General features: G+C 48.5%; 1 protein-coding gene across 2 annotated transcripts; it reads right to left on the bottom strand.

The window, feature by feature from the left end:
* Positions 1-155: 155 nt before the first annotated feature.
* On the bottom strand, positions 156-26,813 carry GABBR1 (gamma-aminobutyric acid type B receptor subunit 1). 2 transcript variants are annotated; one of them, XM_030928555.1, is made up of 19 exons: positions 26,793-26,813; positions 25,180-25,340; positions 21,591-21,725; positions 21,007-21,177; positions 19,777-19,878; positions 19,423-19,488; positions 18,776-18,967; positions 11,502-11,744; positions 10,484-10,547; positions 8,827-8,904; positions 7,127-7,277; positions 6,499-6,631; positions 5,009-5,125; positions 4,804-4,911; positions 4,278-4,371; positions 3,474-3,601; positions 2,765-2,893; positions 2,398-2,541; positions 156-1,630 (listed from the first exon to the last, which is right to left on the bottom strand). In XM_030928555.1, the coding sequence occupies exons 2-19, from the start codon at positions 25,303-25,305 to the stop codon at positions 1,457-1,459; spliced, it is 2,355 nt and encodes a 784-aa protein (XP_030784415.1). In that variant the 5' UTR covers positions 25,306-25,340; positions 26,793-26,813; the 3' UTR covers positions 156-1,456. The 2 variants fall into 2 exon arrangements, with proteins under 2 accessions (XP_030784415.1, XP_030784416.1); XM_030928556.1 differs by lacking the exon at positions 26,793-26,813 and having other exon boundaries at positions 25,180-25,855.

Consider the following 26,813-nt stretch of genomic DNA (forward strand, 5'->3'; position numbering starts at 1 on the left):
ATGTCCTGCTTTATTCTGCTAAGGCCTCAATGGATCAATAAAACACCTCTTTTCACCCTCTGCTTCAAAGCCTTTTCATGAACTTGGAGTCCTCTGAGCCTTCCTTCTTGGATTGAAACCCATTCTGTTCACAGGAAGAGTGCAAGGTGCCGAGCCACACTGTTCACTGGTTTATTGAGATTCGGGGAGATCCTTCCCCAAGAGACACCACAGTGTGAAAGGGACGCCACCTCCCGCCCCGTAGGTCCATCTGTCTATCCCAACAGTCAAGGCTGCCTTCCTTTAGTCAGGATTCTCATCAATTATCCACTGGAAGCAGCTCTCCAAACCTGCCCCCACTTATTTTTCCTTAATTCCCCTCAAAAAAAAAAAAAAAAAAAAACCCACAAAACAAAAGGGAGCAGTCTTGGGAGAAGATGGTTGTGAGTGTAGACTGAGGGTGGTACATGAATGCAATGGAGAAGGGGGGAGTCTGAGCAGAAATGGAGATTCTGCGATGAGGAGAGGGTGTGGATGGCCCCACCAGACAAGAATTGGGGAAAAGTGCATAACAATGTGCAGGGTAGGGTGCATATGGCTCTGTTAGAAGAATACCATGATTTAAGGGAAGAAGGTACACAAGGTACATGGAGGGTACACAGGGAAAGTACATGGATGTGTGCAAACAGGAAAACATGACTCAGCATGCTAGACAAATTGCACATGCCTACCCAAACACGCTCAAGGGCAGACCCATAACCGTGAGTGGGGCACACGTGGCTATGAATGCAGGGTGCCTGAGAGCACATGTGACTGAACATGAGAGAAAAACGCAGTGCACACAAGCATGTTCAGTGGGCACACGCAGGAGAGGGGAGGATACATGTGTGCTGAGCGTGAGTGCACAAAGAGCAGAGGCAGGAGCATGTGAGCCTTGGCGAAAAGAATGAGCCCCCAAAGGAAGCAAAATTCAGGGGGAGACAAATGTGAGAAAGTGTGGAAGGGCAAGTAAGATGGAAAGAGATTATGACAGTGGAGAAAAGGAGAGGCCCCTTTGGGGTGGAAAGAGCACTTGTGGGGAGACCTCTGCTGGACAGGAACAGAGCACAAAGGCAGAGGAGCTGCAGGGGTTGCCGTGGTAACTAGAAGAGGGTGTTGCATGGGAAGAGAAAGATGCAGTGAGGCTGCTGAGGAGGCAGCGCGTGAGCAGTGAGCAGCTTCAAGCCAGGTACGAACTAAATTGTGAAGAGGTGATACAAAATTACATGAAGCAGTAAGAGAGAAAAAGGTCTGTTTCCCAGAGGTATGAGAGACCCAAATCAGCCCAGGACTCACAGGGGGACATGTATTTACAAGAGATGAGATTGGATAGCATGTTCTTCCCAGCTGGGGATGGGGACCCCCTGCTTCCTGAGTCCCCTGGCCTTCCTATCTCCCTTTCCCACCCGCTACTGGCCTGTCCTCCCTCACCCTGCCCTCACTTATAAAGCAAATGCACTCGACTCCCATCACAGCTAAGCCGGTCGGGGGGCTCAGGGGGTCCCCTGGGCAGGCCCCCAGAGGGGTCTGGGGGTGTTGGCGGGTGGCGCCGGGAGCGGAGCTGCTGCCGAGACTGGAGTTGATGGCGCAGTTCAGAGACACGCTCCTCTTTCTGGAGGAAGAAGCACAATTGGGAGAGTAGGAGAAGAGGAGGTGATGAAGGGGTGGGGAGGAAGGAAAGAGAGGAAGGGCACAGAAAAATGTAGGGGGGAGGACATAGGGTAAGTGGACAGAAGAAATTAAAAGGAGAAATCAAAATAGAACAAGAAAAGCCAGAGAACATAATGGGGATACCAATAAAAAAATGAGATCAGGGAAATAAGAGAGAATTTAAAAACAAAAGGAAAAAGTGCGGAAGGAGAGAAAAGTCAGTGCACAGAGCTTCCAATAAATCAGAGAGATTTGTGTCAACCCAGTTGGAACATCCCTCTCTTTGGCACTGCACCAGCCCCTAATGACAGCCTGGGGCACAGTGAACGCCTGCCCAGGTCCTTTATGCTGGGGCTGCATGCGACACCCAGCTGCTGTGAGTGTTGACTACTAGAGGCTCACTGCTGCCTCTCTTCAGTTGCCACCCACAGCCAACAGCCATCCTCTTGCCTTAAGGAGGCTGAGTCAACCACATAGCTCCCACTCCAGAGCCCCTCCACCTGTCAGGCCAACACTGGATTTTGCCTGAGACAGAATCTTGCTCAGCCCTTTCCCCTCCCCTATCCTGCTCCACTCACTCCTTACAGGTTGTTCTCCTAGGACCCTCCCTCCATGAACCAAGAACATCTAACCCTGTACCTCAGGCTTGGCTTCAGACAACCCGAGCTAAGACACAAGCCTCTTGGACCCCACCACTCCAACACCCCACCCTGACACCCACCCCCGCACCTCAGCAATGATCTTTTCCAGTTCGCGGTTCTCCTTCTCCAACAGCCGGGACTTCTCCTCCTCGTTGTTGTTGGTCGATGACCCTGTCTTCATGGTGTCCTGCGCCTCCGACTGCCATTCCCCTCGGGTGATCAGCCTGCGCATCTGGGGGCAAATGTTTGGGTGTGGGGTGGCCCAGCAGAGACTGTACTAGTGAATGGCTGATGGAAAGTTGGAGGTGGAAAGAATGCTGATAAGAGACTTGGGCCCAAACAAGGGGAGGAGTGAGAGGAGGGTGAATGGAAGGGCAGAGGAACTCAGTACTGTAGGAAGGAGGGAGGGAGGGAACATGGGACTAAAGAGGGTGAGAGAAAAAATAGAACCTCACCTTGGGCACAAAGAGCACAACAAGAGTAATATAGGAGGAGAAAACTATGGCAAGAGAGGCAAAGGCAAAGGCTGCATCCTGCTGGCTGGACAGAATCATGGTGACAGGAGCGGTGATGAGGCACAGGACCTAGAGGGAAAGACACATTGAGGGAGTCTCAGGTCTGCAGGCTCAGACAAGATCCAGAGTTTACTCCCCATGGGAGGGAGCCTATGCAGACAGCTTCCTGGTGAACTTTCCCTTTGAAAAGGATCCAAATTCAGGATCATCCTGAAATACAGATTGAGAAAAATCTCAAACTGTCCCAAACCAGTTTTCACTCTTGGTTGACCACTCCCCTCAAGGCAGGAACTCCCAGGATCTCTATGCACACATTCCAGGTCCTCCAGAGTCGGTCCCTGGTAGGAAATGTCAACAGAGTCCAGTCCATCAACCACAGACAAGCAATTTAACTTCTCTGTGTTTCTGTTTCCTCACCTATAAAGTGGGGATACTAATATCTACTTCATTGGGTAGCTGTAAGATTAATGATACAATGTCTACAGTGAGCTTAGTAAACTGTAAAGCGCTTTGTAAACTTGAAGAATTAACAAACTTTTTAAGACTCCTAAGCAACCGATCCCAGATCTAGCATTGATTCTTCCTAGTTCATCACATCTAGGCTGCAGTGGTCAGCCCACAGGGTCAATGCCAGGGGGTCAATGCTCACGGCCACATTGTAGATAGCCATGCCTACAGCCCGGTGGTCATTGATCTTCTCAGTGGACACACTCTTGGTCTCATAAGCAAGGAAGATTCCCAGCAGCAGCAGCAGTCCCTTGTAACCGTAGAAAATGCCTAGAATGACAGGAGAGAGTCACAAGGACCACCATGCTCCTCACTCAATCCCCATCCCCTGTCTGCCCTTCACCTACTCTGCAATGGAAAAGGGGCCCTCCTCTCCAATCCAGCCCCTCTGACCTAGCAAACTTCACCCTGTATCCCCCACCCCCTATGTCCACCCAGCTTGCCCAGACCTCGTCACTTTTTCATGGGATTCACACAGGAAGGCAATGGTGGCGAGCTGCTGTCAGTCAGGCAAGAGCTTGCTGAATATCTAGAAATAGGCCAGTCTGGGCCACACATGCCTCACCCTTACCCTCCAGGGGGGAAGGTGGTTTTCCAGGCAGAGGGTAGGTTTGCCATTTGTGACCATGAATCGAACAATGTTAATAAGGCCAAGGGGGATCTAGAAGATAATGTCAGGGTCTGGAGGTGGATTACCCTCACTTGTCCCTCTGCTAAACACAAGTTCTTCATCCGTGCTTTGGGCCCTAAGCTCCTCATAGCAAAAGAGCAACTCTCCCCTATTCTCAGAAAAGATTAGTGCAATAACAAAGAGTAGGGTGTTCAAACTGGGTTGAGAAGCTCTCTACCTCCTCTTCCAAAGACCCCTCTCCCTCCAAGTCCTCTGCCCTTGCCTTCCCTCTTGCCTTTGTGCATCCCTGCCCTCCTTTGCCCACATCCCACACACCAAGCCATGTATTCATCTTCCTGGAGCTGCAATGCTCCAGCTGAGGCAGAATAGAGACGTCGATATCTTCCTTTGGTTCCTCCTTGGCAAATGTCTAGAGGAGAAACAAGGTCACAAGAAAGATGGTTGCCAGCCTCCCCTCCTCTCCTCAATGCTTCTCTGGCTTCCAGCTGTTCTCCTATGAGACCCTCAATGCGGATGCCAAATCTCACTCCAGGCCTGAGAATGTTTTCCTGAACCCTTGCAGGTGCTTGTTCCCCACTTTCCCTGATGCCTGGAAGTTCTACACACCCTTCCCAGATCCCCACCCCTTCCTTTCTTCAGCTATCTGGAGGAATCTTTCTTTCTTCAGAATCTGGAGGCCTATGAGGGGCTCCTTCTAGGAAGGAAAGGAAGAGCTTCCGATATGAGGAAGGCACTCTCACCAAGTAGCTTCATCCCTCGAGACCACACACAACCCCTGGGCCCTGATGGCCACTGAGCCCTGCTCATTCTCCCGACCACAGCACCTCCTCTCCAGCGGTACCTCAATGGTTCGATGCAAAGGGTCCACAATCTGCCAGATGGCGAGAGTGAGGACATCCATGCCCACCAGCAGGCCCACTGTGGCATATAGCTTCCAGGGTTCCAGAGTCTGGATAAATATGTGGGGAGAACAGGCACATCAGGCGAAAATGCTCTGTGCCCCAGGAGCCAAGGATCAGGGGGCTAAGGATTGGGCAGCAACTCACCTTTCTCCACTCCTTCTTTTCTTCCTTCTTTGTGAAGACCGTGTGGACCCACCAAATCTTGGTGAACATGGAGCCATAGCCCAGACTAAAGCCCAGGCCCAGGAGCCAGAGGCGGGCCTAGAAAAGAAGAGAGGGCACAGGCAGAATAGGGTAGGGTAGTAGCAGGGACTGCAGTAAGGATGGGCAGAACCCTAAGGGAGTGTGGGCAGGGAGCACATGGTGACACAGGGAGGATGGGAAAATGTTAACAGGATGGGGAGTGGCAGGGAGAGGGCAGTCTCCCCACCTTGAACAGTTCCTCCCATCCACCCTCTACTTCCACACCACCAAGGTGATCTTGCTAAAACCTCCTGGCTTTAGTGGCCAAAAACCTCCACCCACTCCCCGGTATCTATAAGTTACAGCCTGAACACTTCTGGATGTGACACAGACCCTTCACAACATGCTCCCACCCACCTGTCCAGCTAGGCTAATCTCCCAGCCCTGCATCTACCCCACGCTCCAGCCACGCTGAACTACTCACTTTCTCTTCATCTACTCTCTTTCAAGTATTTTCTAGCCACACGATGCTCCCTATGCCCCTGAAGTAGCCTTCCTTTATTTCTCTAGCTGATAAAATCCTATTTGTCCTTCAGTATTCAAACGCACCTCTTCACGGAGGTCCACCCAATCATGCCAACAGTGAGCTGCATTCCCTTCTTTGCCCCCAAAGCACTCTGTGCAGATCTCTACTCTGGAACCTCTCCTACTGCACTGCAGCTAATTGTCTGCTTCTCCAGCTGCACTCTGGCCTCACTGGGAACAGAGGATTCCTGATGAACTGCATGTGCATGTGCATGGAAATGCCATGTGCACAGATGTATGATCAGGACAGCACAGAGCAGAGGAAAAAGAGAGAGCAAGGACAGGCAGGCAGATCAGGAGAAAGAGTGGGTGTTTCCACCAATGCAACAGAGAACCACTCAGCTATCACTGTTGAAGCTGGCCTCTCCCCACAGCGCTAGAACTTTCCATGTACCAACAGTCCCAGAGCCCCTCCTCCCTGTGTGGCAGTGGTCCCTTCCCCCCAACTCTCTCTGCTGTCTGTTTTGATCTCTGCTTCCATCCTTCCAAACCCAACAGAGGCTCCCAAGGGAAGTCCACAGTTCTGATTCTCAGCCCCCATACTACAGACAAGCAACCATTGTTCAGGAGACCTTTGAGCAAATTCCCTTCCTTTGCCTTCAATGGCTCCCTCCTCTTCTCTGCAAGGCCTGCCATGGCAACCTTGGAACTGACAAGTGAACTACAGAATGAAAATGGCCTGCAGGCACAAAAAGAAGGGACAGAGCCAAACAGAGACCAGAGGGGTGACTGCTAGAAGGAAAGAACAGGGACAAGAGTCAGGGAAAGCTGAGGAGGAAAGGCAGAGAACCATAAATCATGGAAGGCGCTCCTGAGACGGGTGGGAGAGCCACATTCTGTGAGGAATTTGCCCACCACCTCCTCACCTGGCAGACGAAAGGGAACTGGTTCCTCCCAATGTGGTAACCATCCAGCCCCAGGGGGAAGACAGCAGCTAATGCCAGTGAGCAGCCCACAGCAGTCAGGTTGTTCAGGTTGGGCTGTGAGTTCTGGATATAACTAGGGCAGAGGTGGAGAGGGTGACAGGGAGAGATAATTACCCCTCTTCTCCAGGGAGGCTGAGCTCTCCAAATACCATGCAACGGCATGACCCTAATTTCAGGGCCAGGGGCTAAAGGAAGACAGGATTGAAGAAGACAGTGGAGTCTTGAGAGGCAAAGCAATGCAGTCATGGGGCTGAAGATGGAGTTGCAGAGGGCTTCCCAAGCACAGGCTCCCACTAGAATACAGGCTATCTATGTAGAGTCCAAGACTGTGAGACCTGGCCCCAAAGGTTGTTTTTATCTCTTCTTTTCTTTTTCCTTCCAGTTAGCTACTTTGAAGTAGGAGTGGGGGTTATATCTGGTTTGCCTGTTTTCATTCTTAACAAGTCAGAATGAACAACTCCATGATACATGGCCATGCGAGTTACACAGGTTTCATTCTCATCCTGTCCAGGAACATGATCAGTATCTCAGAGAGGCAGACAAGGAAAACATCAGAAGAGAAACTTACCGGACATGTGAGTTGTAGATGTTAAAGGACAGACAGACAACAGCTAGGACAATGCCCAGGCTGGAGAGAACCGAGACGGAGATAAAGAGTTTCTGTGACAGGAAGCGGAATGTCTTGATGACCAGGGTCTGGTCAGCTGGGGGGGACCCTCCTGCATGGCACAGGGGAGGAGGAGGGGAAGGGAAAAGAGAAGGGAAGGAGGACAAAGGAATGAAGACGGGATAGGAGAAAAGGGCAAAGAACTAGATTGCTGACAGACTTCAGTCATTGGCTGGGGACGTGAGGCCCTAACTGCACTGAACAGAGGTTACTGCAGGCAGAATGCTCAGTGCCACTGGGGCCGTTAGAAAGCAACCAGAAACGAGATGAGAAGATGGAGTGAATGGTCTGTCCACAGGTTGGGAAATGCTGAGGCATGTCACCAAAGTTGTAGTCTTTGTTTTTGTTTGTTCTTTAAGTTTTTCTGTCTTTCTTACAGCAAAGGAAAATGGGAAGAGAAAGAAGGGGATAACTAAAAAATGTTATAAAGTCTCTTATAACCCAAATCAAAGTTTCAAACGACAATTATTGAATCATAAAGCTAAAAAGGCCTTGAAGTATCTAGTGTGGACACCTAATCTTAAGACAAAAAAAAAAAAAAAAAAGAAGGAAAACTAATCTGAAATTTTAATCCTGGCAAGGTGATATTCCCAAAGATGTTTTCCAGTTATTATTACGGGTTCAAATTTGTCAGAGTTCACCAAAAATCTAATTTCAATTTGCTTAGTATTTTTTTTAAGAATAATTTAGGCCATGCAGCATTTATAGCAACTCAGAACACTGTCCTAAATTCAAATTATAAAAAAAAAAAAAAAAAAAAAAAGGGCAAAACTCCAGCAGTGCTGGGAATGACTAGATTTCCACTGGGCAGGGCAGATGGCAGCCATCTTCAATGGCTGGGCCTCCCCTTCATTCTCAAGGAGCCTTTTTTTTATCAGTAGGTCCTTCCTTTTGTCCCCCTTCAGATTCTCTCCTATGTCCTATCATTTAGGCCAAACACACAAAGAATAACTGCTTACTTTCCCTCTTTAAAAAGTATATTTTGAGGGATGAAGTGCTACCTATTAGGTACAATGTACACTATTTGGGTGACAGGTGCACTAAATGCCCAGACTTCACCACTATGCAATATATTCATGTAACACAACTGCACGTGTACCTCTAAAATTACATAAAAATAGGAAAATTTTTAAAAATGCATATAAAAATAACAAGCACATTTTGGAAGATGACAATTACATGAGGTTTTCCCTCCTCCTCCATAGTTTAAGCAACCATTAAACTAAAGAGACAGACAAAGAGACAGCTCTGGGCTTGAAGTAGCTGGTTCAAATATATCAAGACACCAGGACATCTGGGAAACCCAAATGGAGTTTCCATTTCCCGCCCTCTGCCCACCCCCTGCCTCTAATCCCCAGTTACCCCAGCAATGTACTATTAAAAATAGTATAACCACCGCCTATTCCCTCTCCAAATACACCAGTCTCCCCTACCCACGCCTTAGGGGTTGTATTCACTCTCACTTAACCCTTTCTCCTAGCCCAGCTGCCAGCCACATACCAACCTAATAGTCTCCACCATTCCATCCTCACTCAAAGGCATGACTTTTTCCCTTGATTGTCCAGAGGGGCTGAAGGAAAATACAAACAAGGTCCACTCACCAATCCACTTATCTGTTTTGGACCAGGAAAGATCATCCTTCGTGCTGTCATAGTAGCCAATCTTCTTGTAGCTGCCACCTGAGCAGACGACAATAAAAGGAGTGACCACAGGGAGCCAAAGAGCTGATCCTAGGCATTTTCAACTTCCCACTTTCCTAGAGCTTTGCATGGCTATATCTGATTTTATTTTCACCTGAGGCCCTAAAGGATGCTTGGAAGGACCTACGAGTTGCTTGAATCAGCAACATGACTTAAAAGCAATATAAGGTGGTTCCTAAGGCAACTCAAATAAATAAGAATATCTATGTTTAAAAGTCTTCAGTGAGGAGGCTCCACAACATGTCTGCCACCTATTCCATTCCTCACACCTCTCTCGGTGAGATGTCTCTCACTTTGATTTTGGCTTCTAAAGCTTTACACATATTTCTGCTTATTCTTCCTCTCATGATGGGCAGGCTCTATTTTCCCAGTGGCTTTCATTTTAATTTTAGAACATTCTCTTCCGTTGGCTTGGGTTTTAATTCCTTGGATAAGTTATATCTGCCTCTTAAAGCGCCATTGAGTAAAATTTGGTCACTTCTAAGATTTCTGTTCTAGAACTGTTTCCGTTACCATAACTTTTCCTTCAAAAGCCAACTCACACTCCTTTCACCATGGCTGAAGTCCACTTCCTCTTGTCCTGGATACAAAGAGAAGCTGAGAGGATGTGGAGGTGGGGAGAAAGGAAGAAAGAAACTTTTCACAGGAGGCCAAGAAATAGCTCTCTTGGCCATGCCATAAAAGACTGAGAGCCGGGTGGAGCAGAAAAATTAACTCCTAGAAGTTCTGCAAATACCTAAGTGTGCTAAGTTTCAAGAAAATACAATCTATAAAAGCCAAGCTATACACACTGAAGATAAATTAGAAATGATAGTTTACACATCAAGGAAATTTGGTGGATTCCCTTAAAAAAATGTAGCAGTTCTCCTAGATTCAGCTTTCTTGAGTCTAACTGACAGGTCATCAACCTCTCAACCCAAGCCACTCCAGGGGAAATTTGTGAAATTAATGGAAGCCACTGGGAAAGAGAGTAGCTGTTTTTAATTTACACGCCTCTTTTCTTTACCTTTTTCTTTGAGACAGAGTCTCACTCTGTCACCCAGGCTGGAGTGCAGTGGCATGATCTCGGCTCACTGCAACCTCTGCCTCCTGGGATCAAATGATTCTCCTGCCTCAGTCTCCCAAGTAGCTGGGACTACAAGTGCCTACCACCACACCCAGCTAATTTTTTTTTTTTTTTTTTTTTTTTTTTTTTTTGTATTTTTGGTAGAGACAGGGTTTCACCATGTTGGTCAGGTTGGTCTCAAACTCCTGACCTCATGATCTGCCCGCCTTGGCCTCCCAAAAGTGCTGGGATTACAGGGATGAGCCACCACACCCAGCCTACACACCTCTTTTCGAGAGCAAAACCAGTGCAACTCAAAGACATCAATCTTCTTGTAGCTAAGCTTTTTATTATTATTATTTACAAGCTTGATGAACAGGGTTAAAAGAAAAGGGCAGAAGTGGGAAGGTGCCAGGGCCATCTTGTGATTCTGTGATATTCTTCCCCAGGTGGCATCCCAGCCCAGCCCCAGCCGGGCCCCCATGTCCAGTCCCCTCCTGCCCCAGTACTCACCCTGCAGCTGCTCGATAAGCGTCCATGCCATCCGAGAGCCACTGGCATCAAACACCACATGGCCCTGAGGGAAGAAACATGTGGAGGAAGGCAAAGGGGATAAAAGCAGGAGTGAAAGAGAACATCAGGGACTCTTTAAATCCTTCTGTTTTTGATGTAATTGAGCCTCTGAATGAATGCTATTTATGGCATTTGCCTGCATATAGGACACACCCCAGATGCCCATACCCTAGATTTTAGAAACATTATTCTTTGGAGAAGGAGCTTCACTCATGAGATTTGAATGGGAAAAAACCCCCAGACAGAACACCAGCAGGCTTCTGGTTGTGTGGCCTAAGCAAGTCAGCAAATCTCTCTGGAAACTAATCTTTTCATTTTAAAAGGAATAAGAAGATGACCTTTCAGACTGTTTTGTCTTTCAAAATCCTACAATTCTCATCTGACTCATGAATACTCAGACTAGTTTGAAAAGAAATGAGGGGAGGGGTTTAAAAAAATGGAATACAAGGCCGGACGCGGTGGCTCAAGCCTGTAATCCCAGCACTTTGGAAGGCCGAGACGGGCGGATCACGAGGTCAGGAGATCGAGACCATCCTGGCTAATACCGTGAAACCCCGTCTCTACTAAAAAATACAAAAAACTAGCCGGGCGACGAGGCGGGCGCCTGTAGTCCCAGCTACTCGGGAGGCTGAGACAGGAGAATGGCGTGAACCCGGGAGGCGGAGCTTGCAGTGAGCTGAGAGCCGGCCACTGCACTCCAGCCTGGGCAGCAGAGCAAGACTCCGTCTCAAAAAAAAAAAAAAAAAAAAAAAAAAAAAAAGGAATACATCCTTTTTTTCCCTCCAGTCTTTGATGGGTTTTTCGAATTTGAAGATCCCTATTTCTCTGTTTGGAGACTGATTATTGCAAAGAAGTAACTAAGAAAAACAGAGAATGCATGTTTGTAGAAGGTGCTTCTCGGGAGTCTCTCTTGAGATTGGGAAGACAGGGGAGTATAAAGGAAGTTGTTGTAACTCACAGAGACACCCTCAAAGGACGAGGAGTTCATTGCCCGGTAGATTTGGTCGGTAATGGTCTGGTTGTTGTAGTTGAAGTCCTCCAGGCGCACGCCAGAATGGCCGCCTCCTCCAGATGTCTTGTTCAGGGCCAATGCCAAGGCCCAGATGGCATCATAGGCCAGCGGTGCCTCCTGGAAACCTCCTGTCTCCTCAGGGTGTCTTTTCAGTCGCTTGGTTAGTTTCTCCACAAATTCCTGGGATGTCTTGGGAGGAAAAAATCATAAGGAAAGAACTGAAATGTGTGTGGGTGTGGGGGAAGGGGTGCAATCCAACTCTGGCTCAAACACTTCTACTTGAATGGATGGTTTGTGTTACTGTTGTCAGATTGGGCATATGTACATTCAAAATCTTTAACTATACCCATGTGTCTGCCTTAGATCGGAAGCTACTAGACTAGAGCAGGGATTAGCTGTGTCCAGCGGTCTTAGTGTGTATAGTTGCTAGCTCAGAACTGCAAACAGAGAAGTTTGACAAATAAACACTCTGGATAATGAGTGGCAAAGGATGGAAGGTAGAGCTAGAGTAAAGGGGGAGATGGATATTCCAATGAAGAGTTGTGACATTGATGTTCTCTGATCCTTCTGACTTTCTTCATAGAGTTTTAACCCAGGATCTAACAGCTCCTACAATTCTGAAAGATTCTAGAAAAGGTGATAGCACAGTCTTCTCACTCTGCTTGCCAACCAGGAGGAATTTTCTTCAGCGTGCTAACTTCTTGCCATTCTTGTGTGCTTTCAGTTCACTTCCTCTTAGAGGGCTTTCGGAAGACTGAAAACTACAGAAATATCCTTCACATTTTTGAAGTCCATTACTCAATCCTACCCACACCCCTCCTAACACTCAACCTTCTTTTTCCAAGAAAGCTAAAAAGAATTAGCTTTAACTCTCTCATGAACTGGGTCAAGAGACAGGACTTCATATACCTTGCAGTAACCTTGTTTGGCTAAATAACTGTAGGTAAATTATTTAACCTCTTGGAACTACATTCTACATACTGGAGAAAATCACATCACTCCTTCCTTACCTCACAGAAACCATACAAGGAAAAGCTTAGCAACTACTTCTTGGGAAACCACAAGTAACACACAAGGGACCATACAAGTAATTGTTTGGGTTTGGAATGTATTAACACATACACTAATGAAAGAATAAATAGATGAATGAAGAATAAATAAATAACTTTGTTCCTCATGCCTTGCTCACTTTTTCTCCAACTTTCTAGAGAGATGGAGAAGTGAGATATGCAAAGGGCACAGGCAGTGTAGAGCAGTGGCTACTACATTGGGATTTGAAGCAGCCTGGGCTTTGAAGATGCCTGGGTTCTGCCCTAGGGTAGAATGGGCCTGGGTTCTACCCTTGAGGACAAGATCAAATCCCATCCCTTTCTTAATCATCAGCGTCTAGCACTGTGCCCAACCATAATGAAGTCACAATAAATGTCCATTGGATAAGGCCAGTGAAAATACTCTGTAAAGTATTTAACAGTACATATACACATCATTATACATTTGTCCAAACCCACAGAATATATAACACCAAGGGTGAACTCTAATGTAAACTATGGACTTTGGGTGATTATGATGTATCAATGTCGGTTCATCAGTTGTAACAAACGTACCACTCTAGTGGAGGATGTTGATAATGTGGAAGGCTACGCATGTGGGGAGTATATGGGAAGTCTCTGTACCTTCATCTCAATTCTGCTGTGAAACTAAAACTGCTTTTTTTTTTGAGACGGAGTCTCGCTCTGTCGCCCAGGCTGGAGTGCAGTGGCCGGATATCAGCTCACTGTAAGCTCCACCTCCCGGGTTTACGCCATTCTCCTGCCTCAGCCTCCGGAGTAACTGGGACTACAGGCGCCCCCCACATCGCCCAGCTAGTTTTTTTTTTTTTTTTTTTTGTATTTTTTTAGTAGAGACAGGGTTTCACCGTGTTAGCCAGGATGCTCTCGATCTCCTGACCTCGTTATCCACCCGTCTCGGCCTCCCAAAGTGCTGGGATCACAGGCTTGAGCCACTGCGCCTGGCGAAACTAAAACTGCTTTAAAAAAAAAAAAAAGCCAGGCACAGTGGCTCATGCCTATAATCCTAGCACTTTGGGAGGCCGAGGTGGGCAGACTGCCTGAGCTCAGCAGTTCAAGACCAGCTGGGCAACATGGTGAAACCCCATCTCTACCAAAATACAAAAAATTAGCTGGGTATGGTGGTGTGCACTTGTAGTCCCAACTACTCAGTAGGCTGAGGGCTGAGGCTAGAGAATCACTTCAATTCGGGAAGTGGAGGTTACAGTGAGCTGAGATGATGCCACCGCACTCCAGCCTGAGCAACAGAGCAAGGCTCTGTCTTTAAAAAAAAAAAAAAGAAAAAGAAAAATTTTTATTTTAAAAAGGCTTTATAAAAAACAAGTCAGCCTGGGCACAGTGGCTCGGTGGCTCATGCTTGTAATCCCAGCACTTTGGGTGGCTAAGGCAGGTGGATCACCTGAGGTCAGGAATTCCAGAGAGCCTGGCCAACCTGGTGAAACCCCGTCTCTACTAAAAATACAAAAATTAGCTGCGTGTGTTGGTGGGCTCCCGTAATCCCAGCTACTTGGGAGGCTGAGGTAGGAGAATCGCTTGAACTCAAAAATCAGAGGTTGCAGTAAGCGGAGATCATGCCAATCGCACTCCAGCCTGGGCAACAGAGCGAGACTCCATCTCAAAAAAAAAAAAAATTAGTCGGACTTGGCTGGGTGCAATGGCTCACGCCTGTAATCCCAGCACTTCAGGAGGCCGAGGAGAGAATCACGAGGTTAGGTGTTCAAGACCAACCTGACCAACATGGTGAAACCCCATCTTTACCAAAAATACAAAAAAAATTAGCTGGGCATGTGTGCCAAAATCGCAGCTATTCAGAAGGCTGAGGCAGGGAATCGCTTGAACCCAGGAGGCAGAGGTTGCAGTGAGCTGAGATCGCACCATTGCACTCCAGCCTAGGCAACAGAGCAAAACTCCATCTCAAGAAAAAAAAAAAAAAAAAAAAATTAGCCAGACTTGGTGGCATATGCCAGTGATCCCAGCTTACTTAGGAGGGGCTGAGGTGGATGGATGGCTTGAGCCCAGGAGGTCAAGGCTGCAGTGACTGCACCACTGCACTCCTGCCTGGGCAACAGAGGGATACTCTATCTCAAAAAAAAATAAAAATAAAAGTCTGTTGGATAGATAAAGGGATGAATTCATATTCTAATCATTTTACCTGCAATGAAATCTCAAAAAAGTTATTAAACCTCACCAGTTGGTTATTCAGCTTTAAAATGAGAATAATACTATCTAAAATAGTGTGGAATGAAATTAGAACATGTATAAAAATGCTGGGTATAAAGTAAGTTACATTTTTTCTATGTGAATTTCCTTGACTCTCAACCTCATCTTTGTTACTGATACTCAGTTCTATAATTTCAGCCAAATATTTCAATATTTCAAGTCCATATTTCTTTTCTTTGTTTTCTTCTTTCTTTCTCTCTTTTTTTTTTTTTTTTTTGAGATGGAGTCTTGCTCTGTTGCCAGACTGGAGTGCAGTGATGCGATCTTGGCTCACTGCAACCTCTTGGTTTCACGAGATTCTTGTGCCTCAGCCTCCGGAGTAGCTGGGATTACAGGCACGCAACACCACACCCAGCTGATTTGTGTATTTTTAGCAGAGACAGGGTTTCGCCATGTTAGCCAGGCTGGTCTTGAACTCCTGACCTTGTGATCCACCTGCGTCGGCCTCCCAAAGTGCTGGGATTATAGGCGTGAGCCACTGCGCCTGGCCTCAAGTCCATATTTCTAACTGACTCTGAGGCATTTATAAATGGATGATGAATACTTTCAAAATCAAAATATCCAAGACGAAGCTCAATTTTTCCTTACTCCCAAACAGTTCCCAGGAAACGGGACTGAAGCCTTGGAATCACATTAGACCCTTTCAAATCACTGAGTCCTCTTAACTCTTTTGTTGAAATGTTTCATTGATATCAAACCCTCCTTACACAGGATGATGATGATGATGGCTAACATTTACAGTCCTTAGTATGTATCAAGCATTTTCCTAGGGAACCTATATCACCTTATTTAATCTTCAAACAATCCAATGAGGTGTTATTATTCCCATTTTAGAGATAAGAAAACTGAGGCAGAGAAGAGTTATATAACTTGCCTGAAAAAAATTATACTGCTAGTGAGTAGCAGAGCTAATCCATACTTTTACCAGCCACCCTACACAGTCTCTGTACGTGAGACCACCTCTCTCCAAGAGCATCTGCACAAATAGCGGCTAGGCTAATACTTTGAGTAGTCCTTAGTTTCAAATTGAAAGATTGGTCTATTCAATCTTCAGTTCAACGTAAATACAGCATAAAAAAAATCACCCAGATGGAAAGGGATTAATCTGCTCAGCATGATGCGGTCCCCTGCCCAGGTCGTCATACTCTGTGCTCACGCCAGGTCACTACCACAAACACGCCTAACCACCGGGGGCACCATTGCTCCTGCCACCCCAAGAGTAGAGAAGAGTAGAATGCTTCCCCCTTGAGTCAGTAAAGATACAGCTATAGATTGTCAAACAGAAACTCTACTCTGCAGCTTAAGGAAATCTGAACAATAAAGACCCCTCAACCCATAGCAATTAGTTAATCAGCCAAGTGCAAATCCTCGTCTGGCTCTCAAGAATGAATGCTTGACAGTGGGCTAGAATGTGTATCTTGAGGTAGCTTTTTAGCTTGTATTGGTCCTAGGTCTGATGGGATCTCTACCCCAATCAGGATTTCCTCAAAATCTAATCTCCAGGATGCCACCTCCCACATTCCCCTCTATCCCACAGTTACATTTCTCTAAAACCACCCTAACCTACTCTCCATTTCCACATATGGCCCCTAAAGATGTTTTCTCTAAACTAAGGTTTCTCACTCTCTGCACTATTTATTAACATTTTGAGCAAGATAATTGTTTGTTGTCAGGGACTGTGCTTTGTAGGATGTTTAGAATCATCTTTGGCTTCAACACATTAGATATCAGGAGCATGTATCCCTCCCCATCCCCTACCCTCAACTGTAACAACCAAAACTGCCTCCAGATAGGGTAGCCTCTGGTTGAAAACCACTACCCTAACTAACAGTTCTCAAGGTGTGATCCCCAGACCAGTAGCATCAGCATCCCCAGGGACTTACTAGAAATATTTCTCAGGCCCTAGCCCAGATCTCCTGAATCAGAATTTCCAGGGGAAGGGCCTGGTAACCTGTGTACTACCTTTCCAGGTGGTTCTGATGAACGTTAAAGTTTGAGAACTACTGATCTAAATGTAAGGCCATCCTTAGGGAATAAAAGCAACTGTGCTTCTTTTCTAAGTCTCCATGGCTCCGGCCCCCTAAGTCCAACCCTTACTTTGATCCACTTCTATTGGTGCTGTTTGATTCATCTATAATCTCTCCCGCCCCTAGGCTGTTGTTAAGACTGCTTCTATCCTCTTCAGAAAATATTGGCTTCCCCATTGGCATTTTAGGCTGGTCCCATTGGAAGCCCTACGGACTCTATCTTTCTCTAGAGACAAAAAGCCAGAAAGGGACCTTCCAAGTCTTCCTGCCCCAACGCTCAGGTGTCCCTCTATGTTCCTAACCAACTCTCTGTTCTCTCTCTCTCTCTTTTTGTTTAGAGCTGGGGGTCTCACTATATTGCCCAGGCTGGTCTTGAACTCCTGGGCTCCAATGATCTTTCTGCCTTGGCTTCCCAAGATGCTGGGATTACAGGTGTGAGCCACCAGACCCAGCCAAATCCCTGTTTTCTGTCAGCCTCCTCTAGCTCCCTGCTGTAAGACAGAATCAATGATCGGCAGGTCCTGGGCTCAGGGCACCAACAAGCCTTTCTGGCTTTGGTAGCCAATTCCAATACTTTCCCAGGTTTTAGGGATGACTCACCTCTTGGGTACTCTACGGGAAAGTGATCTTCCAAAATTTTTTCATTGTATTTTTCAACTAACATACCTTAAAACATAGAGTCCACTTAGAATGTCCCAAAACAGTGTGCATGACCAGAGTCCATGTGGCAGCAGATCTTTCATCACAACGCACCACCAGAGTCAACTTCCTAAATCTTATTTCTCCTTTGCTTAGAAACTGCCAGTAGCTAAAAAGTGTTAGCAGATAAAAGTACAAACTTTTTAGTCAGGCTTTATAGTTTTCCATGGGAAGTGATGAGGCAGAGCAGTTTGGAGTCAGATTTAACTAGGATTCAACTCCAGCTGGACTGCTGAGTAGCTGCATGACCTGAGACAAGTCATTAAACCACTCTGAGTCTCATTTTCCTGGTCTACAAAATGTAAATAATAAGTCCATATCAGAGTATTGCTGTTAGGATCCCTGAAATCATGAATCTAAGCGCCACATAAATGCCACTGTTAGTAAAACTTTTTAAATCAAGCTATTTGGGGGCTTTACAACCATTAACTCACCCCTAGCATGTTCTCCAAAGCAGGTACACACTTGGTACTATAAGCAGACACATAGGTGGACGTATCGAGCTTATCCCAAATTCCCGTACTCTTTACAATGTAGTGCTGAGCAGTAAAGAAGCCTCTTCCCCTACGCCTACACCCACACTCACTTCTGCCCCTCAGCTGCAGGGCTGCCCCAGCCCTCCCAAATCAGAGAATGCGCCTGCTCGCTCCAAGTCTGTCATTAACCAGCTGTCTGGGGCTAAATGATTTCAAAAGCCCCTTCTCCATATAAAATTCTAAAAAAAGAATCATTAAAAAAAGCAACAGGATCCAAGCTAATTGCATATCAATCATGAGTGAATATTAAGCAACTCTAAAGTACTAACGTAAATCACCAAGAAAATAAAATGCAATCCTGCCCAGACACAGCGCTCCTGTAAAGGTGTGCTTGCGTATACAGCATCCATATTATCATTAACGCCGGTTCCTCCTCTGACTTCTCACCAACTGCTCCTCGTCTCCATGGTAACAGCCCTTCCACTCATTAGGAACCCACTGAACATACAACTCTATCTTTTTTTTTCTCTCTCTCTCTCCTACCCAAGGAAGTCAGAGCAAAGGTAGGATCCACAGGAAACATAATGCAGACAAGTCCAGGGTGGGCACAGCGCCCTCTTCTCCCTTATATCCAAATTCCACACCCTCTCCCTGGCACCCTCTCCCCTGCAAGCCTCCCTCAGTCCCCTCCACCCTCCCAGGTGCCAGCCTGCAAGTCCCCACACTCTCACCATGTTGGAAATGCTGCGGGTGTTGGCAGGATTCAGCATGACAATCTCAGTGGTGATGTGGCCCTCCACGGCCTCAGTCATCTCATCCACTGTGCAGTTGATAGAAGGGTCGTAGATCTTGAACCAATTGTCAGCATACCACCCAATGAGGAACCAGACGTACTTCTTCCCAAAGAGACGCTCCTTGTACACCTGAATACAGAGGAGGATGGCTGGGTTTTTGTTTGCTCGTTTGTTTGTTTTTGTCTTATCTCACTTGACACTATTTAGCCTCTTGGGAACCAGGGAAGAGCAGTAGAACTACAAAGAGAAATCTGCAAGTCTTGGGGATGGTAGGAAAGGCTGACAATTCCTCCTTCTAAGTTACTCCCCAGTCCCTGTATTTCTGAGTGGCCTTTTCCAGTCTATCAGGACAGATGGAATTCATAGGCTTCTCGGGAAACACAAAGCAGTAGAAAAATGAGATCTGAAGAAAGCATCATGTGTGTGCAGACAAGGGATGCAGTCAGAGACAACAGAGACATCCTATGAATCGTCACCTCAGATCATATGCTATCAACTCAGGCACAGATGCCGAGAGGAGGCCCCACAAGAAAACCAAGGGGAATTCCCACCCAGTGCCCCTCCCTCTTCAGATCCAACTCCACCTCACAAAAAACTTTCCGGGCTTCAGTCTCATAGAAAAGTCCCACGATGATTCGGGCATCCTGGCGCTACAGAACAGAGAGAGAAATAGCTCCTGAGGGACATCTGGGAATGCCTGAGGGGCTAAGCCAGGCATCTTCGCAGCTTTGATTTCCCATCCCAAAGTGCTTAGTGCACGGTAACGCTCAATGCATAGTGGATAAACGTCAATTGGAAGATGGAGCTAAACTTCCCCAGGAGATGCTATTGCCTCAGAGAATCAAAACCTGCCCCCGCCTTGCTTTCCTCTCCAACCAGCCCCTGTCCCCCAGCTTGGTCCCTCTGTAAACAGAGCCCATCACTTCCAGCCACCTGACCTTCAGGTTTTTGACAGGCACAGCCGGATCTGAGAAGAAACTCTGGCGGAAAGTAATCTCAATTCCAGCCTCCTTCACTCGTTCCTCCAGGTCGTCCAGAGTCTTGGGTGGGAATGAAAAACAAGTTGGAAAAACACAGGTGCATGAGGGAATAAAGACCAGAGAGGTTAACTGGGGATTTCAGAGCAGTACTCAGATAGAGCAAAGACACAGCCATTCTGAACCTTCCTTCAACAGCTTCTGTCCCTGGAGTGAGGAGTTCAGGAAGGCGTCTGGTCTTAGGATATGGCTTCCAAGTGGGAAGGTGAATGATGAGCCCCTGCTGAGGCTCTGTGTGGGGGAAGCCACTCCATTCACCCACTCCTACCACTGAAGGCAAAGATGGGGGAAAGAAACATAGAGGAACCAGGAAAAGACAAGGCGAGGACTAGGACAGACAGCATGATGTCAACCTCAAGAGGCAAGTGGGCAGACAGACAAAGAATGGTCTGAATCAGAGCGAAAGTGGGGGAGGATTAAAGGGCCACTGAACACAGTGGATAGAAGACCCAAAGAATAGAACAAAAGGAAGGGAGCAGACTGCCTTCTTCAGATGTAGAGCCTGTATTTCCTCTCTACCTCCCCAAATCTCCCTCTCCCCACTCAACCTTTCCTTGTCTGTTGGCTTCTCTCTCTTAGTGCCAACTACCAGACCCATGCAGCTGTCCGTCTGCCCCTCTCTCTCCTCTCCCCCATTCTCCTCTCTCTCTCTCTCTCTCTCTCTCTCTCTCTCTCTCTCTCTCGCTCTTTCTCTTTCTCCTCTCCTTCTCTCCCCTGTAATCCACCGGCTCCATCCCCTCTGTTCCCATTCGCACCCACCCACCACCCCCCTTGAGAGCCTCTGGAATCTGCTGCCTTCCTGGATTCCTATCTCATCTTCCCTCCCATCTCTTGCCTCCACTTTGGATTGAACCTACTTTAACAGAACTGAGTCATTCTGGGTCTGTCTGTCGGGAACACGGCATTAAACAGGGGAAAAAAATCATGAAATCATAAAGACAGAGAGGATTCCAAAAACTCAACTCATTCTTTCCCCTGGCTACAGAAAGAACATGCACTTAATCCTCAAGAAATGTGTTCTCTTTTAATGAAGAATCAAGCTCTCGCCTCTAAAAGTGAATCTCGCATCACATCTCCCTGTGCTGGAATTAGAGCTTATGTCCCTTTACCCCTTGCCCAACCCCTCCTCACCGAAGTGAAGACCTCAGTGGTCTGCTGGATGGTAGCAATCTTCTTCCAGCCCCACTTTTCAAAGAGTTTCACGCGGGTAGGGTTGTGGAGTGTGGCTGATGGGTGCGTTCGGAAGAAAGTGGGGAAACGCTGCCGATTTGACAGGGCTGGTGAGCTGGAGCCATAGGAAAGCTGTGGGGCAGGGAGAGTGAGTGCAACAGGGTCTGTTCACTGAGGACACCAAGCGTGGCTAAGAGTTCCTTTAACCCTCTTTCTGTCTTTCAGTTTCTCTACTTTACTCTCTCCAAACCTCCCCACCTCTGGTCTGCCTAAGGAAAAGTGATTCTCAAAGGCCCACGCACCCCTCACAATCGGGATGCTCTTTCACTGATCTAATTTCAATTCCTTCTGAAGAAGGAGGTCAGCTGCAGTACTGTCAGGCCACTGTTGCTAGGAAGCTGCCTAGCTCAGGTCTGCAGAGGACTCTGAATCTTAGAAGCAGGTCCCCTGCAATCTTTTCAATACAAACCCGCAATCGCGATCTTCCCTTTAGTAGAGCTCAAAAGGGAATGACCCCATCTTTTGACCCCCATAGCCCTACTTACCACAATGAGGTTCCACATCCTAGCAGCCTCAGCCACCAGCGTGGAGACAGAGCTGCAGCCAGGCATAAGGATGATCTTGATAGGGTCGTTGTAGAGCAGCTCATACAGGTACTTGGTGGCCTGGCCTGGATCACACTGAAAGACAAGAGAAGAGATGAGGGCAAGCTCTCCTGGGGCCCCTCCCCTGTCTGCAATTCCTACTCTTATCTTTCTCAAACAAACTAGTTCCTTTCTCAACTACTCACTTTCATCATTAATTACCATTTTCTTCTCCTTTCTAGCATCTCTTCCTGTCAAGAGTCTTTTTTCTCCTCTTTCATTAAACTTCCTTCTCTGTCTTTCATCTGGAGCCTTACCCATCACCTCTCCTGCATACCCCTCCTTTGGTATTAATGAACATATCACCTTACCTCCGTTCAGCTCACCCTCAGACCCTTCCCTTTGTCACCAGGCCCTTTACCCCATGTTTCTATGATCCAAACACCAGTGGGTAGAAAAGAGTCAGTAGGAATATGGTAAACTCTTTCCATGTCCTCAGGCAGCTTGCTCAAAGCCATATTATGAAAATCCCTTCCTCACCTCTTCAAACCCCTTCTCCCCACCTTCCCTTTGTTTCCTCCCTCTTCTCTTTTCAGAGCTAGTGATAAGTAAAGAGAGAACAGGAACAAGACCAGTAGGGGGTCCCGCTCAGTGATCCATCCCTCCTGCTGGGCCCTGACATTTGACAGGTCCATTAGAAAAAAAGACACTGGGGGGTGGAAGTGGGGAAGAATGTAGGATGAGGAAAGAACAGAGAGAATGAATAGAATGGAACTCTCAAGAAACCAGACAATTTGAGAGGTGCCTTAAAGAGAGGCTTGGAGCTAGGGAAAGTAAACAAGCAGAAAGCCAGAGAAGAAAGGAAGCCTGGGAGGAGGGGAAATGGGGGAGGAAGAGCCAGCCTTGGGTCTCCCACTGCCTGTTCCCTTCCTGCTGATATATGACATTTCAGAAGCTGCTGGAACCTCAGTGCATGTGAAGACAAAATGGCAGCCAGTGGGGAGCCAGGGCAGAGGGGACACAGACAGGGGGCTCAGGGGACTGAGGAAGGTGAAATGTTGCGGGGAGGAGAGGATAAGTAGAAAGGAAATAAAGAAAGCACTCTGGAGCCTGCTTACCTCCCACTGAGGCCTGACATTTGGGACACGGTGGGAAGTTGGAGAAGGGGGAAACAAGGGAAGCTGTTGGAATCTGAAGAACCAGCACTCACTGAGAACTCTGTTGCCCACCCTACCCTCACCCTGGCCAAGGGCAGTGTTCAACAACATTGGAAGGTTTTCTCTTTATGCCTCCCACTAAGGCAACTTTGTAAATCTTTACCATTCTCAGGACCCACCTTCCTGCACTCTCCCCACATTTATTACTCCAGATCCTGCTCCCAGCTTCTCCTACAGCCCCTCGGTGCCCCTCCACTTCTCCTCTAAAGACAGGGTTAATAGGAATAATGAGGACATACAAGAACATATAAGATACATATCAACAGGGCAATGCATGCCCCCCATTTTGTTTCCTGATTTCTTATCTACCTTTTCTTGCAACCCTTTCCCTCTTCCACACACTGTTCATCACTGCAGATTCTCTCCACCACGAGATTCTCTCCCCCTCCCCAATAGACTTCCTTAGTTCTCCTCCCTCTCTTTGCTCTTGCAATGATCTGGATTTGCAGGCAGGAAACCGACTTATTCCAGTTGACACATTCCGGTTCCTCTGCCTTCCCATCCAGCCCCGCTTGCTGCCTCTGGTATGTTCTCCTCCAGTTCCCTTCTCCCAGTTCCCGCGTCTGCTTCCCACCACCTCCAGGGAATCACCTGTCATGGTGGATGAGTTTGAGCTCACAGCCAGGCCTCCCCTATCTCCTGTGATCCCCTATCATAAAGCCTGCACCCATCTCTCCCGGTAATTTTCTTCACACTCACTCCCCATAGCCAGTGATCTCTCTGACCGAGTCTGACCCTCTACCAGATCTGATCCTCTATTTCTCTTCCTGCCTCCCATCCCCTAATACCTAATTATTTTCCTGTACCCTCCTGCTCTTCCTATAGGCATTCTGGGGTTAGCTTACAGCTCAGGAATTCACCAAGACAGGATGCCTATTGGTAAAAATACAGATAAATACTTGGGATTCATCCCTGACCAAGGAGCTAAAATCTGTATTTTTAACAAACTCCTCTGGTGATTCTTATGTACACTGAAGGTTGAGAACCATGAGAAAGTAACAGTCAAAGGGGATTTGAAGTTCTCTCTCCAAGCTCCTGACAATTCTTGTGCTCTCTTCTCCTCAAGTACCCTACTTTCAACCTCACTTCTGTCCCCTCACACACCTATCACACACACACACCTATTTCTAGGTGTATAGTGACGTTCTAAAGAATGAATACAAACCCTTGGATCACCCCAAGGTTGATCTTTGGTAAGATCACCAAATTCTCACCTTCTGTACTCTATTTCACCCTAACCCAATTCCTTAAGTCTCTGGGGCCCCATGTCAGCAAAGATAAATTTGAGGTCTTAAATCTCCTTCCCTGTGTCACATCCTTTCCCGCACCCCCAATTATTCATGTAGGGCAGGGGTGGGAAAGGAACCTCATTATAAGCTATCCCCTAATACCCCTGGACACAAATTTGCTTACCTTCTCTCTCCCTCAACTCACCTCCCTATTCCCTAAATCCCATTTCCCTTCTCACATCCTAGAGGCCACAATGCTATAAGGGAAGATAAGGTCAGGACCCAAGTTCCATAGGGTGCCCCAAGATCTCTCATTATCCCCACCCTACCTCCTTGCCCCTCTCCCCCACTGCCATTCTTTTCTGTTCTCTTCTCCCTATATGCTGACTCTTCTCCATCCCCATGCTATTGTGGGGGCTCCCATGTGGATCCCCAATCCAAATCATTTTCCCAGTGCTTTTGCCCACCTCTTGATCATTAGCCTTCCCCAGTCTCCATATGCCATCTATCCCACAGTCTGGGAATGCTCAACAGGGTTGGAAATAGAGAGATGAGAAGGAGTCAGGTAGGGCTCACCACTACCTTGCTGTTTGTTATGATAAATAAACTAGAGCTCTCAAGTCTCTCAAAATTTTCCTCATTCTGTCTCTATTCCTTTCAGCTCCAACCTACGCCAAGACTTTACCTTGTTACCATGGTAAATGTAAACCCCCAATCCAGCTACCCACCTCTGACATTCCCTCCACCCCCAACCCATTCCAGGGTTAGTTTACTCCCTCAGAGGATCAGTGTCTCCCAATACCTTAAATCCACCACCAGTTTCCGGAAACCCCTACACTTCTGGGAGACTCCCGCAGCGGGGCAGAAGGGTCTGCCTTGCAGCATGCTTAACCATCTTGAACCCCTAGACGCTCATCTTGGACCTCCAGCCCCTGCGACTCTCCCCGAGCTCCTGCACCTCCAGCCCATCTCCTGCCAGTCACACAAGGGAGGGGTCTGCCTCGCAATCCCAGAGACGACTCAGACAGATGGAGGCGCGTGCAGCTGGCTGGCCCCCTGCCCCGCAAACCCCCACCTCCCACCCACCCCCATGTCCAGGGCTACCTTGCTGTCGTGGTGGATGAGCTTGAGCTCATAGTCCGGCAGGATGTCCCTGCGGCTATTCACGTCCTCCAGCGCCATCTCCACCGCGGGCTGGCAGGCCTGGCCCCCTGGCCAGCCCCCACTCATGGGAAACAGTGCCCCGATGTACACTGCGCGCCGTTCTGAGGAGGGGTGCGGGGGGACCCGCGGGTGAGGCCGCGGAAGATGGGGGGAGTGTGAGGCCCATACCGGAGCCACCCCTGCCGCCATCACAACCAGAAGCAGCAGTGGCCACCCCACCCGCGGAAAAGGGGCCCCTGGCCCCATGGCGTGGGGGGCAGGGGTAGCTGTTGGGGAGCGGAAGGAGCTCAGGGGGGACACTTTTCCCGGGGAGGGCTGCTGAGAGGGTGCCGGGGAGGCGCCTCCATCCCTGGTTTTGTGGGGAGGAGGGGGCGAGGGCCCCGGAGAAGCAGGGAAGGTTGGCTTCCTACAGCCCCCGCGGCTCTCGCCACCGTCGCCGCCACCGCGGACTCTCCTCGCGGACTGACTGACCGACGGAGGGGAGGAGGAGGAGGAGGGAGATGTGGGGCTGGGAGGGGGCTCTGACGTCACGGACGGCGCGCGGCAGCGGGGGGTGGGGGGGCGGGCGGGAGCTGGGGAGGCAAGAAGGGGGCGGGGAGGGAAGCGAGTGCCTTGGTGGGAGCGACAGTCGGAGGGGCGGGGAGGGGAGGGAAGGGGAGAGGAGGGGGGATGCAACCTCGAAGAGGAAAGGAACGAAAGAGGAAGGGAGGGATCTCACTTAAGGGGACCCGAGGGGAGGAGAAATGGGGACGGGGCGTGCCAGGAGGGCGGGGTGGGCGGAGGGAGCAGCGGGAGGCTGAAGCACGGAGGAACCAGAGGTAGGAAGGGAAGGATGCGAGTGGGACGGGAGAGAAACGGGGCTGGCGCCTGAGGTCTGAAGTGGGAGTATGAGTCGATACAGTGAAGCACTGAGGGTATGGGGGGAGAGGAAACGGTTTTGGAGGGAACGAGTTGGGTGCGGAAGGGAGACTGGTTTGAGGGAGTGGTGGGATCGTGGAAGGGAGCCTGGGGCGGGGTAGACAGAAACCTGAGAAAGGGAGACGGGACATGGAATTGAGAAAAGACAAGGAAGGGGTCCACAGAAGGAAAGGATGTGGGGAAGAGCGCAAGAGGCCTGGCCAGGGTTGGGATGGGTGGGACGGGCTGAGGAAGTCCATTAGGTGAAATCCTAGGAGGCAGCAGGCTGGAAAAGGTTCCAGAGAAGGTCGCAAGAAACCCCACAGGGAAGACGTGGTGGAAGCTCAGGGTCTCCCAGCACCCTGCCGCCCTCTGCTGGGCTCTGCCTGACACCGGCGAGGCAGTCTGGGAGGAGGTGGAGCCCAGGGAAGTGTAGCCAAGCAGGGACACGGAGGGACCGCAGCCCGGAAAACCGGGACTGGAGGCAGGAAACAGGTAGGGAGGGAAGGGGGTGGCCGCAAACTGGGGTGGGTTGGGGAAGGTGACAACGGACGACGCCCCGCCCCGTAGCCTCAAGGGCAGAATTTCAGGGGGTGGAGGGTGCAGAGTGAAGGGGAGGGCATTGCAGTGCACGCGGTAAGGGTTTCTCATCTCACCTGAGTGTGGCGTTCGATTCA

Source organism: Rhinopithecus roxellana, chromosome 4 (genome assembly GCF_007565055.1).
Source record: "Rhinopithecus roxellana isolate Shanxi Qingling chromosome 4, ASM756505v1, whole genome shotgun sequence".
Taxonomy (NCBI): domain Eukaryota; kingdom Metazoa; phylum Chordata; class Mammalia; order Primates; family Cercopithecidae; genus Rhinopithecus; species Rhinopithecus roxellana.

Excerpts from the sequence above, each read along its gene's own strand:
- GABBR1 (XM_030928556.1), bottom strand. The coding sequence starts at position 25,485 with ATGGGGCCAGGGGCCCCTTTTCCGCGGGTGGGGTGGCCACTGCTGCTT. Across the intron at positions 10,548-11,501 it reads CGTCCTTTGAGGGTGTCTCT|GGCCATGTGGTGTTTGATGC; the intron begins GTGAGTTACAAC and ends TTCTTCCCTCAG. Across the intron at positions 5,126-6,498 it reads AGTTCCCTTTCGTCTGCCAG|GCCCGCCTCTGGCTCCTGGG; the intron begins GTGAGGAGGTGG and ends CTTCTTTTCTAG.